Source organism: Eubalaena glacialis, chromosome 1 (genome assembly GCF_028564815.1).
Source record: "Eubalaena glacialis isolate mEubGla1 chromosome 1, mEubGla1.1.hap2.+ XY, whole genome shotgun sequence".
Classification (NCBI taxonomy): domain Eukaryota; kingdom Metazoa; phylum Chordata; class Mammalia; order Artiodactyla; family Balaenidae; genus Eubalaena; species Eubalaena glacialis.
The window spans coordinates 238,782,775-238,796,220 of record NC_083716.1 but is presented as its reverse complement, the minus strand read 5'-3'; the positions used below and the strand labels follow the sequence as shown (position 1 = coordinate 238,796,220).

Sequence of the window (13,446 nt, the reverse complement as noted above, 5' to 3'; positions counted from 1 at the left end):
CAGGGAGCCTGCGGGCCGGCGTGACGTCACCAGGAGTGGCCCGGCCGGTGGACCCTGCTCTGTTGATGGACCTCCTTAGTTTGTCTTCATTATCACTTTTTTTAAAATGTATAAAACAGTGCATATTCACTGTAAGAAGGCACACATGGGACTTCCCTGGCGGTCTAGTGGCTAAGACACTGCGCTCCCAAGGCAGGGGCCCTGGGTTCTATCCCCGGTCAGGGAACTAAGATCCCACGTGCCGCAACTAAGAACCGGCGCTGCCAAATAAATAAATAAATACTTTAAAAAAAAAGAAAAAAAAGCACACGTGATGGAAACCTGAGAAGCTAACGGGCGCCCCAGCCCTGCCCCCCGGAGGAGCTATTGTCAGCGTTCAGGTCACATCTCCTGGGTTGTTTCTGCGCGTAGCCAGACAGACAGGTAGACACAGACGTTGTGCATTTTATGAAGCCAGGACTCTGAGGGGCCTGCACTGCTGTCGGCCATTCTTGGTGTCTTCCGAGCCCATGCGCGTCTGCCCAGCATGCTGGCCGCTCCCCGCTCACTTTGCAGACCAGCTCTGCTGCCGTTTCCCATCTGTGAAAGGGGATGACAGTGGCGTCACCTTGAAGTTCCTGGCCTCGTGGCCAGTAAACGTCAGGAGGCGATTTTATCACCACGATGATGCTGTGGAGGGGGTGGCCGTGTTGTGGTGCTGATGGGCCTCTGGGCTGTGCACACACATACATCCGTGCCGTCCACGTAGACGTGTGTGTGCATGTGTGTACGTGTGTGTGCATCTGTTACACGCTACCAGGCACACCCTCGTTAGTGCACTGATTGTAAACCTGCCCCTGTCCTGCTGCTTTTTTACCAGAAGTCCAACCCCACTCTCCCCTGCCCCACCGCTTAGTTTTGCTGGTGGACCCAGAATCCCTCCAATGCAAGGGGACTGACTCCCATTAGCTCAACTTCTAGGAGACTGAGCGGGGAGGCTCGGGCACTGCCGCATCCAGCTAGACCTGTAGGAACAGGCTCACCTTGAAGCTCGGTCCCCGGAGGCTGGTGCTGATGCCTCCACTTTGCAGCCTCAGACATGGAGAAGGAGCGGCCATGGGTCTCTGAGGCCCCTGCTCTTCACCCAGCGCTCCCTCCCTTCTCCACCTGAACGAGCAGGTGTTAGTGACAGGTGCCGGTGGCTGCCAGGGCGTCCACTCACCCAGCCACCTTCCCACTGTCCCAACCCTGGGAGACCAGGTGTGTGACTGTGCTGTGTTGGGGACAACAGGGCCCCCTCCTGGCAGATGTCACCAGGGGCTGACCCCCCCCCCAGGAGGGGCACGGCACAGGGGGCCTCCTGGTGGAAGCTGAAGGCGGCCACACCCACCCGCCCCCCACTCCCCTTTCTCCAGACATGCAGATTCCACCACCTTCCACGCAGCTGCCAAGTGACATCAGTCACTTTGATCAGCCAGAAGGGCCACCGCTTCCCTGCGGCGGAGCCCAGGCTGGTGAGGCTGCCGCACTTCCCTCCTGAGGGTGACCCCACCGCTGGGCCGGCTCTGTGCTGGGCACCCTCAGGCTTGAACAGCTTCCAGCGCTGTCCCAAGTGGAGAGTGCAGGGCTGGGGAGTGAGTGCGAGTTCCTGGACTCCATTTACGTCCGTTTCTAGGGTGATTTTAAACGCGTTTGCGTCCGTGTGTGTGTGCGTGCGCGCGTGCGTTTGTGAGCTCCACACGCCTGTCCAGCTGCTCTGCAAGGTTCTGAGGGAAGAACTGAGCCTTCTGGGCCCCAAGAACCTTGGACGGATCTCAGTCCACAAGGTTGAACTGCTCGATAGAGAAGTTCCCTGACAGGTAGACTAGAGTTTGGGACCGAAATCTCACTTGTTTCTGGGTCAGCGCAGTGAGTGTCACACGGCTCACGGCCGAGAGACCCGGGGGCGGGCCGCCTGCCTTCTCGTTTCTTCCTGCCTCGCCTGCCCCACCCTGCAGGCCGCTCAGCTCCCTCCACCCCTGGGTGGCGGGGACTCTGACCGTGGGGCGAGCGTCGTGAGCGGGCGGCCGGGGGGGGGGGGGGGGGGGGCAGCTGCCCAGGAACCCGCGGGCTCGTGTGACGGCGGCGCCTCCGCCTCTGCCGCAGGCCTCGTGTACGACACGCTGATGCTGAAGCACCAGTGCGCCTGCGGGAACACCAACAGCCACCCGGAGCACGCCGGGCGCATCCAGAGCATCTGGTCCCGGCTGCAGGAGACCGGCCTCCGGGGCAAGTGTGAGGTAAGGCCGGCCCCGCGGGCGGCGAGGAGGGTGGCCCACGCGGGCCCGCGTGAGCCAGGCCTTGAGTGGGGGAGGCCTGGGGGAGGACACGGGCCCTGCAGGCAGGCTCACGGGCCTGGCTTCCGGAGGAACGCCGAGCTATCCTGTCCTGCACCCCCTCTCGCACGCTCCTGTTCCCTGGGCAGCCAGCCCCTAGCCGGGCTCCCCGTCAGCACCCGGGTCACACGGCCAGGCCGTCCCAGGGCCTCTGCCGCAAGGGCGGGGTCCGGGGGGATCCATCATCCTGTTGGCTTTCCCTTGGAAGTTCCCTTACTTGAATTTTTCCGAAAGCCTCTCCCAGGGTGTGGGGAGCCTCAGGCCCGCGAGGCAGGGAGGGCGCGCGGGCCGGTCTGGTCTGCTTGGCGTTGGTTCCCAAGCGCGGCACCGCCCCCGCCTCTACAGCTCTGAGCGGCGGGTCCTCGCGTCTGTCCCAGCCGCCTGGCAAGGACCACGCTGCCTGCCAACAAGGCGGGCTGAGCCCCCTCTGCTCCGGCCCGTCGGGGCCTGGGACTCACGCTGCCCACCCACCGCTGCAGTGGCCCCAGGCCCATGAGGGCAGGAAGGCTCTGCTGAAGAACTTTGAGGCTCCTTCATCCTTCTGATGGGGGGAGGCGTTTCCTGGCGTGCGGCCATCAGGAGGGTCTTGAGCTCTGGGCTGAGAGGAAGCAGAGCAGCATTTGTGCGGGTGCACGGGGACGGGGGGGCGGAGCTCCAGGCTGTGGGCACCACAGCATCGTCATCTGTGGAGCGGGGCAGGGGGCACCCCCTCCCAGGAGCCCTCTAGGACAGTGGCAGCCAGCCCCCCACGTGCCCACCAAGTGGGGGCCTGCTGCCTCCCCACGCACCGGGAACCCCGTGAAGCCGGGTGCTGCCCTGCAGGGTGGCCCTGGAAAGCTGGAGCCCCGTGGATGAGCAGAACGTCCATGTCCGTCCTTCACAGCCCAGTGCCACCTGGGCCAGGCCCGGAGCAGCACATCTGGGGGGCGGACGTGCTACGAACCCCACTCTGCCCCCCATCCAGCCCCCCTTCCCCAGAAGCCAGAGTATTTAGGAGTTGAGGTCAGTTTTCCCGCGTGACCCCATCTCTCTGCCAGTTTATGGCGATACATGGTGTTTGGAGGGGAAAGCACGGGGCCTGGGTCCAGAATCCTGTCCTGGAGTCCCTCTGGAGAGGACGGGACCCCGAGGCTGTGGGCTGGAGCCCTCGGCACCTGCTCCTGGATCCCGCGAGGCCGCACCACTGGGGGGCAGCATCGCCCCGGCGGACGCGCCCTCCTCCTCCTCCTGCTGCAGGACCACCGCCCCGCCCCGCCTCCCACGCGCCGCCTCCTTCGCCCCCAGGAGAGTACCCTCGGGCCGGGGCCTCCAGGGTAGTTTCAAGGCAGGAGACAGAGGCGAGGGGAGCAGACCGAGCTGCTCGTCCAGCCCCCTGGCACTGCGGGCCGGCGCCCATGGCCACGGGGGCCCCCCGGGTACCGAGGAGACGGGCCTGTCGGGCCCAGGCTGGTAGGGAGGAGACCCAGGTTGAAGGGCCAGGCGTGCCCTCGACGTGCGGGGATGCTCACCGTGCGGGGCACCTGCAGGTCCAGAGGGTGACGCGTGTTCCCTCGGCTGAGGGAACACGGGTTGTTGGAGAGGCCCCCAACAGAGGAGAAGCAGAGGGACCGGGCGACCACCCGGTGCTCAGGCCTCCCGGCCAGCACCCCTCACTCCACGGGGTGGGCAACCTTCTCTGCGGCCTCGTGGCCCCTCCACGAGGAGGAGGCCAGGCCGGCAAAGACTCGGTCACAGCCGGCCTCCGGCTCCCCTGCCCTTTGCTCCTGCGTCGGCAGGCGTCTCTGGGAGGCCTGTTGTACCGTTAGGAGCGGTTCTGGGGCTTCCCTGGAGGTTCCTGGGGGGAAGCGCAGCTCCTGGCCTGCCCCTGCTCGGGGGTGTGTCCGGCCCAGCGAGCCCACGGGCTCCCCCTGGGCCCCCAGGGTCCCGCTGGCTCTTCCTGTGTCGCTCTGGCCCTCGGAAAGTATAAAGAAGTGTCAACTGGAATCTCGCTTCACAAACAAGCCTCCTTCTCAAAGGTTAAGTAAATGTAGCTCAGCTCAAGATAATTTCTGGAGAACATCTGAAAATAGCCGAGGGGTCCAGATTTGAGGAATTTCCAAACCGAAGAAAAATGCGGATGGACACACAGATCGGGGTGTCAGACGACTGCGGGCCGTCTCAGGCTTGCGGGAAGGCTCGGCGATGCCCAAACGCCCAAGGAGCTGGGGTCTGGCCCCCGCTTCCTGAGAGCAGAGGAGCAGGTCCACCCCCAGGCAGCTCCTTTCTCTTTTAAGACCAGACCCCGGCACTTGAAAAGCAAAGCAATAATTTGATGCCAAATCAGTTGTGTGACAGTGAAGGTTAAAGCGTTGAAGCCTGGAATTATCTTTTTTTAAAACGTTTTCCTAAGTTTTAATTAAAGGGCAAACCCTCTAAAGTATTTCTTAAATATTTTTCAAACACCGCGTCGGGTGATGTTTGCTTTTGATTTCGCAGTAACCAGATAATTTTGTGCTCGTGCCCGTATAGAATTTCATCTCCTCCTGGGCGCCGGTCTTCTGCTGAGGCTGACCCCTGCAGTATCCTGTCTCGTTCTGTCCCTGCAGTGCATCCGCGGACGCAAGGCCACCCTGGAGGAGCTGCAGACGGTTCACTCAGAGGCGCACGCCCTGCTCTACGGCACAAACCCCCTCAACAGGCAGAAACTGGACAGTAAGAAACTTCTAGGTATTCCAAGGCCTTCTTTACCTTTACTGCCGAGGCTGTTTCCAGCCCTGCCCTCGCCCGAGGCCCCGCCGTCCCGCCTGCATGCCCCCCGCTGCACAGGCGAGTGTCGCCCACCAGGCTCTGTGCGGGCAGCTGGGGCAGGGATGACCCTTCTCCGTGGCGCCCAGGCCAGGCTCTCAGGTGCGGGACCGGAGGAGAAATTTCCACGCTCGGCATTCACGTGGGCAGTTGGTTTCCTGCTTTGTGTCCGGTGTCTTGGGGAGGAAATGGGCTGAGAACCAGTGGTTTTGGAGAATGTTAAATAGCAGCGCTGGGATGCTGGAGGCCGCCCGGCCACCCCGCACGGGGCCTGGAGTCGGTCTGGGGATGCTCTTCGAGGCTCAGGGGGGCCCCGTGGCAGCCCGAGCCCCCCCGCGCCACACCTGACCCCTCCTCCCCGGGGGCCAGGGGCTTCGGCTTTGGCAGGCAGCCCCCCAGATGAGGGGGCGGGATCTGGGCCTGACGGAAAGAACCTCCTAACAAGCATCTCCTTTCTTGGGAGGTGGTGAGAGTCTCCCCATAAGGCAGGTGGGTCCGACAGAAGGCCAGGGTCCCCCAGGCTCCCGGGCGCAGACCCCCGCCCCCCTCCGGTCAGGACCCTTGCTGGGTAATTCCCTCCCCCGCTTCCCAGCCGCCTGGAACCGGGGCAGTCGCCAACCGTGGGTTTCCTTTCCCATCCCTGCCTTTGCCCCCTGGGGAGAGAAGCCCCCTGGGGCTCCTCGCTGAGCCAAGCCAAAGCAGGCAGCAGGGGCCCAGGAATCACAGCCGCTGGGGTCCCAGATGGGGCAGGGCGAAGGGGTGGGCTGTGCGCTGTTTCCCCTGGTTTCCGTGGCAGGTGTTGCTAAGGTCATCTCTGTGCCCGGCCCTGCTCTGGGCCGGCTTGACCCTCCTGGGGATCCTGCAGCGCGGCCTTGCTCCCTCCCCGGGCACTCATGCGCCCCTTCACTCATTCGCGTGCTCGGGGAGCACATCTTCTCCTCTGCTGTGCACCCTGTAGGCGCTGAGACCTCCGAGAGCGAGGAGCTGGGGTGGCGGAGGCCGCGAGGAAACACTCGGGCTCTGGCCTGGTGGGGGTGGGGGTCGTGCGTAGCAACAGGGCTTTCAGAAGACAGAAACCCTCGTACCTGGGAGACGGGGAAGGAGCAGGAGGCCCAGAGCTGGACAGCAGGTGCCAGGGAGTGGGCTGCAGAGCTGGCACGGGGACAGACACCCCCCAGCTCCGCCCGCTGACTCGGACAGTCCAGTGACAGTGACAGGACAGTGACCGCAGAGACCCTGGCCCCGGGGTGGAGGACAGGCAGGGCTCAGACAGGGGACCGGGCCGCAGGGGCCTGAGGGGCCTCCGTCCCGACGCCCTGCCAAGCCCACAGCCCTGGACGGAAAGGCACAGGGTCCCTGGGCTGGGACAGACTCAGGCACAGAGCACGGTGAGACCACCCCCCCCCCGCCCCGCCCCATGCTGGGCTCCCGGCACACTGACCTTTACCCCCGGGCAGAGATGGGGACCTCCTTCAGGGACTGACTAGCCCAAAAGAAGCTGTCGTCAGGGGCACCGCAGCAGATGGCCCCCTAAGATCCTTGACGTGGTGCTGACAGTTTACAAGGCCACCGTGTCTCCACCGTGTCCCCGCACCTTCCACCGGCTTTACGTCCTCACTCTAGGCCACGAACGGAAGACCAAGGATTATCAGCACCTGGGAAGGTGCTCAGCAGCTCGGAGGCCAGACTTCTGGGTGGGTGCGGGGACCGGAGGGGGCGCTGCAGAGAGAGCCAAGAACAGCTTTAAAATCCTTAAAGAGGGGCGATACCACATCCACAGAACGTGAACAAGGGCCATAGAAAAGGGGAAAAACAGAACAGAGAGTAAAGTGAAACATGGTCACAGACATTGAGTCCTGGGCCTCGGAGGAACGGTGAGTCAAGGCCCCGGAAAGTGGAGCAGGAAGGTGACCAGACCTGGAAACCAGGAAACGGGAGAAAAGAAGAAAATCAAAGGAGCATTCCTGGCACTCAGGGCCCAGGGAGCAGGAGCTTCCGGAGAACACGGAAAGGAAAGGAAAGCATCTGGGGTGATCACGAGAAGGTCCCAGGACCGGAGGACCAGCCGCCGGCCGCGAGAACCCTGCCAGGGAGCACTGCTGGAAAATCTCAGCACAGGGACAAGATGCAAGGGTGCTGCGATGTTCCAGGGAGAGGACCAGGTCTGCCAGGAACCAGGACGACGTCAGGCCCCTCGGTAGCAGTGCAACGCCTGGCCAGTTCTGGGGGAAGGTTCTTTCCAGCCTGGAGTTTTCACCCAGCCAGACTCGGTCAAGTATGAGGGTGAATCAAGGCATGTCCAGACTTGCTCCCTGCCCCGAGGCCGGACATGCGAGCTCAGGATGCCAGCGTGGTGGATGAGGCCCTCTTCCCAGTTCACAGCCGGTGCCTTCTGCTGGGTCCTCGTGGTGGGAGGGGTGAGGGAGCTCTCTCGGGTCTCTTTTATAAGGGCACTAACCCCATTCACGAGGGGTCCATCTTTACGGCTTAATCACCTGCCGAAGGCCCCACCTCCTAATATCACATTGAGGGTAAGGGTTCAAACGTGTGAATTTGGGGGGACAAAAGCACTGAAGCCAGGTCAGTCACAGACGCCATCCCCTGAGGATGGTGAAGGCAGGTCAGGAGGCCGCCTGTTCCCCATGTGGAAGCCCCCAGGACAGCCTGGACCAGTGTGGCTGAGAGGCCTCCTGTTGGGCTGTCTCCACCAAAGTGTCCACCGAGCCGGACCGCCACGGTGGCTAGGCCAGGACCCGCAATAGCCTGCCCAGGGTCTTCTCTTGTCTTGGCCGTGCAGCCCCTGTTTCTCACGCAGGCTCTGCTGCCTGGGTCAGCTGGGGGCTCACTTCGCCCACCCCCGGGAGTAAGGGTGGTCACAGTGGGCCGAGGAAGACCTCCAGAGCCGCCCCCCCTGCGGCCACATCCCGGGCCTGGTCCCTGGCCCGGCCAGGTGCCCTGGCTATCGTGAGCCCTGCTCTGCAGACGCACGTGGACTCCAGGGAAGTAGACGCTCCAGCTCCTGTCCCAGGAACTGCTGCCCCCCAAGGGCCCTGTGTCCTCTCCTCACTCAGCGAGGTTCGTCCCTGCTACTCAGTTTGGTTTTCCAAAGCTCGTCCACGTGGTTTAGGATAACGCACAGGAAACTAGGAGATGTATGGGGGCGACTGGCCCGAGGAGGGGGTCCCCGTTCCCTGTGGAAGGGGGCGCACTGCTCTGTTCTCTCTCTCGGCCGAGGGGCATCTGCGATGCAGACTGGACACAGATACGGAATAGACTCTTCAGTGTGTACAACGTCCTCCACTCGGCGCCCCCAAAACGTATCTGTGTCCTCTGAGCTGGGAGGGCTTGTTGGGGGTGCCCAGGCCCCGCACGTGGAGTCATGGAGCAGGACTCGGGAGGGCAGGGAGGTCTAAGCTGGCCTCCCCCAGGAAGGGGCCCAGGGCTCCGGAGGACAGGTGACACCCGGGAGAGCCCAGAGGCTGGGCCCATGGCACAGGGAGGGGTGCGGATAGGAGCAGGAACATCCAGAAATGAGACAGAGTGCTGGCCGGGGCCCAGAGGAGAGGGTCTGGCCTGGGCCCAGGCAGGGCTTTGTGGAAAGGAAGCTTCAAGGACGAGGACGGTGTGGATGGGGGAGAAGGTCAGCGGGCTCGGAGGGAGGAGCCGAGTGGGCCAAGTGCAGGGTCTTCAGGCCAGCACGTCCGGCAGGGCCCCGGGATCCCCCAGGAAACACAGCTCCTTCCGGTGTGGAGCCCGGCTCCCGGAATGTTCTCCCGCACGGGAGGGGCTGCCCGTGGGTCCCGGGACGGCGCTGGTGCTGCTGCACACGGGACCAGTAGCCCCCACTTCAGCAGTCTCCGGGAGCATCCGGGGGCCTCAGCCCGGAGAGCAGCCGGCCTCCCCCTGAACGCGCCGTGCGGCTCAGAGCCCACCCACGCTCCACATCCATCCCCTGGTCAGCCCACCAAGAGCCCTTCTGCAAGCCCGTCTCCTGGGCATGCGATGCTCCACGGGGCAGGGGATGGGGTGACGGGAGGATGGTCTCCCTGCAGGCACGGAGGCGTGAGTCCCCCGCCAGGAGGACGGGTGAGGTTTCCAGACTGGTTCCAAACTAGGTTTAAGACGGGTGATGGGAAATGAGAGAGACGCCGGAGCCCGGAGTCCTTGGGGAAGAGTAAACGGTGGCTGAGCCGGGAGACGGCGCTTTCCTCCCGCCAAGCCGTGTCCGTCAGCTCCTGGGGGATCCCCCTCAGTTCATCCAGCATTTCCGTCCCTGGAAGCCCCTCTGCTGCTCGTGGCTTCTTTGTTGAAGTGTTCGTCCACCATCTCAGACCCCGCTCCGCCCATAGGCAGCCACGGGAGTGTGTTTAGTGTTTCTTTTATGAGCCGAGGGTGTTGTCACAAACACACATATTGTGAGTGTGTGTGTTCCGTTTACCATAACGGTATTATAACCCATTCTGTTTCCTTTCTCTCTCCTCCTGAGTTTTGTGTTGTGAAGTCTACTCACGTTGCCATGAGGATGCCCAAGCAGATACCTTCCTACCACTTGAGACCTATGTACATTTCTGATGACTGTTCTAACATCATTATATCAGTCTGACTCTTCCAGACATGGCAAGAGTTGATGATGTTAACGGTACCCTGATTCGGTGTTTAAACACTACTGGGTGATCTCCCTTCCTCTTTTTAATTGAATCCACAAATTTCCAAGCCATGTGCAAAGAGGCCTGTGTAGTGAGTGTGGGGCAGTGACACAGCTTGGCCGGGCTGCAGGGGGCTGCCTGGTCACCACCTTAGGTGTTCCTGGAAGTCAGGGTTCATCTTCTAATGGCGGCGACCTGGGGAGGGAGCCTGGCCTGGTGGCTAAGGAGTGCGGAGCACCTCGTGAGGGCCTGACCGTGCTCAGGTCAGGGGTCACGAGAAGACCCCTCCGCTCACAGCACAGCAGGAAGAGCGGCAGCGGCTGCAGAAGAAAGCCAGCATCTTCCCCACGCCCGTCGGCATCCCAGCCTGCCTGTCAGCCAACCTGCCAGGACTGGGAAAGCGAGGGTGGTCCTCAAGCGCCAGACCCCCGTCTCTCAGCTTGAACATTTTGTGGCCTGGCCTAGGCAGTGGTGGCCCCGGAACACAGGAGGCCAGTGGGGGAGGGACTCGCTGACCAGCTGGGGCCTCAGCCGAGGCGGCTGGGGACGGGGGGAGACCCGCTGCGTGGCGAGGCCGCCGCCGGGCCACTCCGGAGCTCTGGGCCAGCACAGCTTCCCTGTTTGAGCTCCAGGCCCTGCTGCCCGTCCGAGCGTGGGCTTGTGTCCGGATGCAGGGTCTCCTACCTTTTTTTTTATTGTGGTCTTTCCTGGCTGGATAATGAGCAAAATCAAAATATTCAGACGATTTATGGTTTTAATACAGACGTCATTGTCTGTAATTTCAAACACAGAAATCCAGTCTCAGCAGAGCCCCTCTCACTCATATTTACACACACAGTGATTGATGTACATGGATTCACACACACGAGCGCTTGGATTCTTTGGGAGAAAGCTCTTACATCCCTAGCATCATGTTCCTGCGTGCTGGAATAGTTGGTGTTATGAGAACCGTCTTGAAGCCATTCCCAGCCCGTGGTCACCTAGAGCCACTGCCGCGTGTCAAGGGCAGGGCCCTATGGGGGGAGGGGGAGCTGGTGCCGCCCTCCCTGATTCAGGCCATTGGGTGAATCTGCTGCAGGACAGCGTGGTGCCAGCGCCCCTCTCCCCCGCCCCCGTCATGCACTGCAGCCCACCCTCTCCCTCCAGCCCCAGGACCTCCCACGGGGGGCTCAGGGCAGGCCTGGCAAGCCCCTCCCAGGGCTGCTCTCCTTGGACATCACTTCCCTGCCCGCTGGCCCCTCCACCCACCTGCGCACCTGCGCACCTGCTGATTCCCGGCTGTGGGCCTGCAGTCAGGGCACAAGGAGGAGAAGGCAGACGTGCCCCCGGCCTCACGGGGATGGGGCCAGAGGCTGTGTGGCTCCGTGAGAATCAGTTTAACTGATGTTAGAAGGCACGGCAGGGGAACCACAGTCAGGAGCCCGGATGCAGGCGGCTGGGGGGGCGTGACCTGGAGGAGAGCCGTGGGCGCAGGCAGGGCAGGCCCGGGGCAGGACCCACCGTCCGGGCATCTTGGAGGGGGTGGGGGGTGATGGGGAGGGTCCACAGTGTGGTCCAGGCCAGGAGCCGGGATGAGGTGGGCACAGACCTCACCAAGGCCGCTCCCCTGGTGAGCCGTCCAGACCCTGTGACCCAAGGCCTGCTTTCTTCCCGGGGCCCCGGGAGCAGCTCATGGCCACCCAAGCAGAGCTGGTGCTCCGGGTCGGGGAGAGGGTAGTGTTGGGAGTGAGCCCTCCCAGCACCGGGCCGGCTCTGCCAGGTCCAGAAAGCAGGCTCCCAAGCTGGGCTGTGGAACCTGCCAGGAAAGGCCTGGGGGTCGCGGTGGGAGCGAGGTGGAAGTGGGGCAGGGAGCGCCGGCTGCACAGAGAGGCTCTCCTGGATGGTGGCAGCTCCTGAAGGGGGTCGGCCAGCTGGAGCCTGGGCTTCACGCTTCGCCGGGGGAGGGACCCTGGGCTTCACGCTTGGCCCCGGGAGGCGGGGGTGGGGAGTGGTGCCGCCCTCTGGTCCTGCATGACAGGCAGGTTTTAGGCTAGTCATCAGCCAGCACCCGCATCACACTGAGGAAGAAGACAGTCCCTGTCCTTGTCACCGAGGCAGGCCTGAGCCTCGTGGGACGGGGGCCTTGTGTCTGCAGCGTGGGCCCCAGGCAGGCCTTCCTAGACAGCCAGGTTCAAGGCTGTGTGGTTTCTTAGCTGTGCACCATCCCAGTGAACTTGGAACACTTGTACGTGGGGAGAGGGCTGCTGTTACATCCCGAAAGACCCCTCTGTGTCTAAAGGGCTCACCCGGGGGGTTTAACCCCAGGCCGCTTTCTCTTGCTCACAGCTGGGGAGGGCGGCCAGAGCTCAGAACTGAGAGCCAGTGTCGGGGGCAGGGAGCTCTGCGTGGTTCCCTGCCAGGTGCACGAGCTCGGGCTGGAAGCGGAAGCCTCCGTGGGGTCTCCCCACCCCGTGCGGAGTGGGCTGTTGCCCTGGAGAACGTGAGGGCCCTCCGCAGGGGCTGGGCCGGCTCGGCCCAGGACCCACCACCGGCCAGATGCCACCCTGGCGGCGCCACATGGTCATACAGTGGTACCTTTGAAGCCCGTTTGCCGCTCCGTACGTGAGACACATTGTGCATCTTCCGTGTCAGAGCGCTGTTGCGGCATGGCCAGCGCCGTGCTCCCTGCAGGCTGGGGCGCTGGGTGACCCTGCCCACCTGACCTCGGCTCTCCTTCTCCCTGCAGGCTCGCTGACATCGGTGTTTGTCAGGCTGCCCTGCGGTGGTGTCGGGGTAAGTATTTCTTTAATGTGTAAATAATGTCCTGTTTGTTCTCAGGGTCCTGGTGGTCACAGAAATCGCTGCCTTGCTCTCCGCAGAGCAGGTAATTGCTGCCAGGTGTTTTCCATAAACGGGGCCTGCGGGGCGGGGCTGCCCCACTGCTCACACGTGTGGCTTCAAAGGCCCTGTGAGCCTGTGAGCGTTTTGATGGCGTGTCTGGGGCACCTTCCTCTGGGGAAGGTCGTCTGGCACCACGGCTGGCTTTAGGAAACAGGATCTGCTGTGTGGGCCTGTCTCGTCTGACCCACCGAAGCAACAGTCCACTCGTCCCGGCTCAGGTCGTGAATCCATCACCTCAAGGGGTGTGTGTTGATCCCGTGTCCGAGCTCCAACCCAAAGCCCCAAGTGCAGCTCTGACCGTGGGCACGAGGTTTATGGGCCACGTGGGGTGGGTCGAGCTGCTTCTCCGGGAGATGGAGCTCTTGAGCAGACCTGGGCAGGTAGACACGCAGGAGAGCCAGCATCTTGTTTTAACTTGGGCTTTCCCTGCCCGTGATGGGGGCGCAGAACCCGCGTCTGGGCACCCACCCCTCCCTCAGCGCAGCGGAGGCCAGGTCTCCGCAGCCAGAGCTTCTCCTTCAATCAGGAGGGGCTGTCCCCCCGCCCCCCACCGCCATCCTCTGGATGAGGGAGGGTGAGGGCAAGGACCAGCCCCCTCCTGGCCAGTCTGCTAGCCGTGGAGCTCCCCAGCCTGGGAAGTGCTGCAGCCGGTCACGGTTGCAGAGAGGCCGGAGGACCTCGTGGACAGCAAAGGCGTCTCAGCTGGAAGCGCGCATCAGCGCGGTGTGAGCGTAACGACAGATCGCAGGGTGAAGCTCGGGGTCTGGATTCCGTTATGGAAA

The 13,446-nt window shown here is 63.1% G+C and overlaps 1 protein-coding gene across 5 annotated transcripts in view; it reads left to right on the top strand.

The window, feature by feature from the left end:
• The window catches only part of HDAC4 (histone deacetylase 4), a 242,482-nt gene that overhangs the window by 195,690 nt on the left and 33,346 nt on the right, over positions 1-13,446 (top strand). For 3 of the 5 annotated variants that reach the window (XM_061189002.1, XM_061189016.1, XM_061188997.1), the window contains 3 exons: positions 2,125-2,258; positions 4,940-5,060; positions 12,510-12,556. In XM_061189002.1, the coding sequence (XP_061044985.1) occupies positions 2,125-2,258; positions 4,940-5,060; positions 12,510-12,556 (302 nt within the window). The remainder of the gene's footprint in view (positions 1-2,124; positions 2,259-4,939; positions 5,061-12,509; positions 12,557-13,446) is intronic. The other 2 variants (XM_061189010.1, XM_061189006.1) reach the window with 1 other exon arrangement.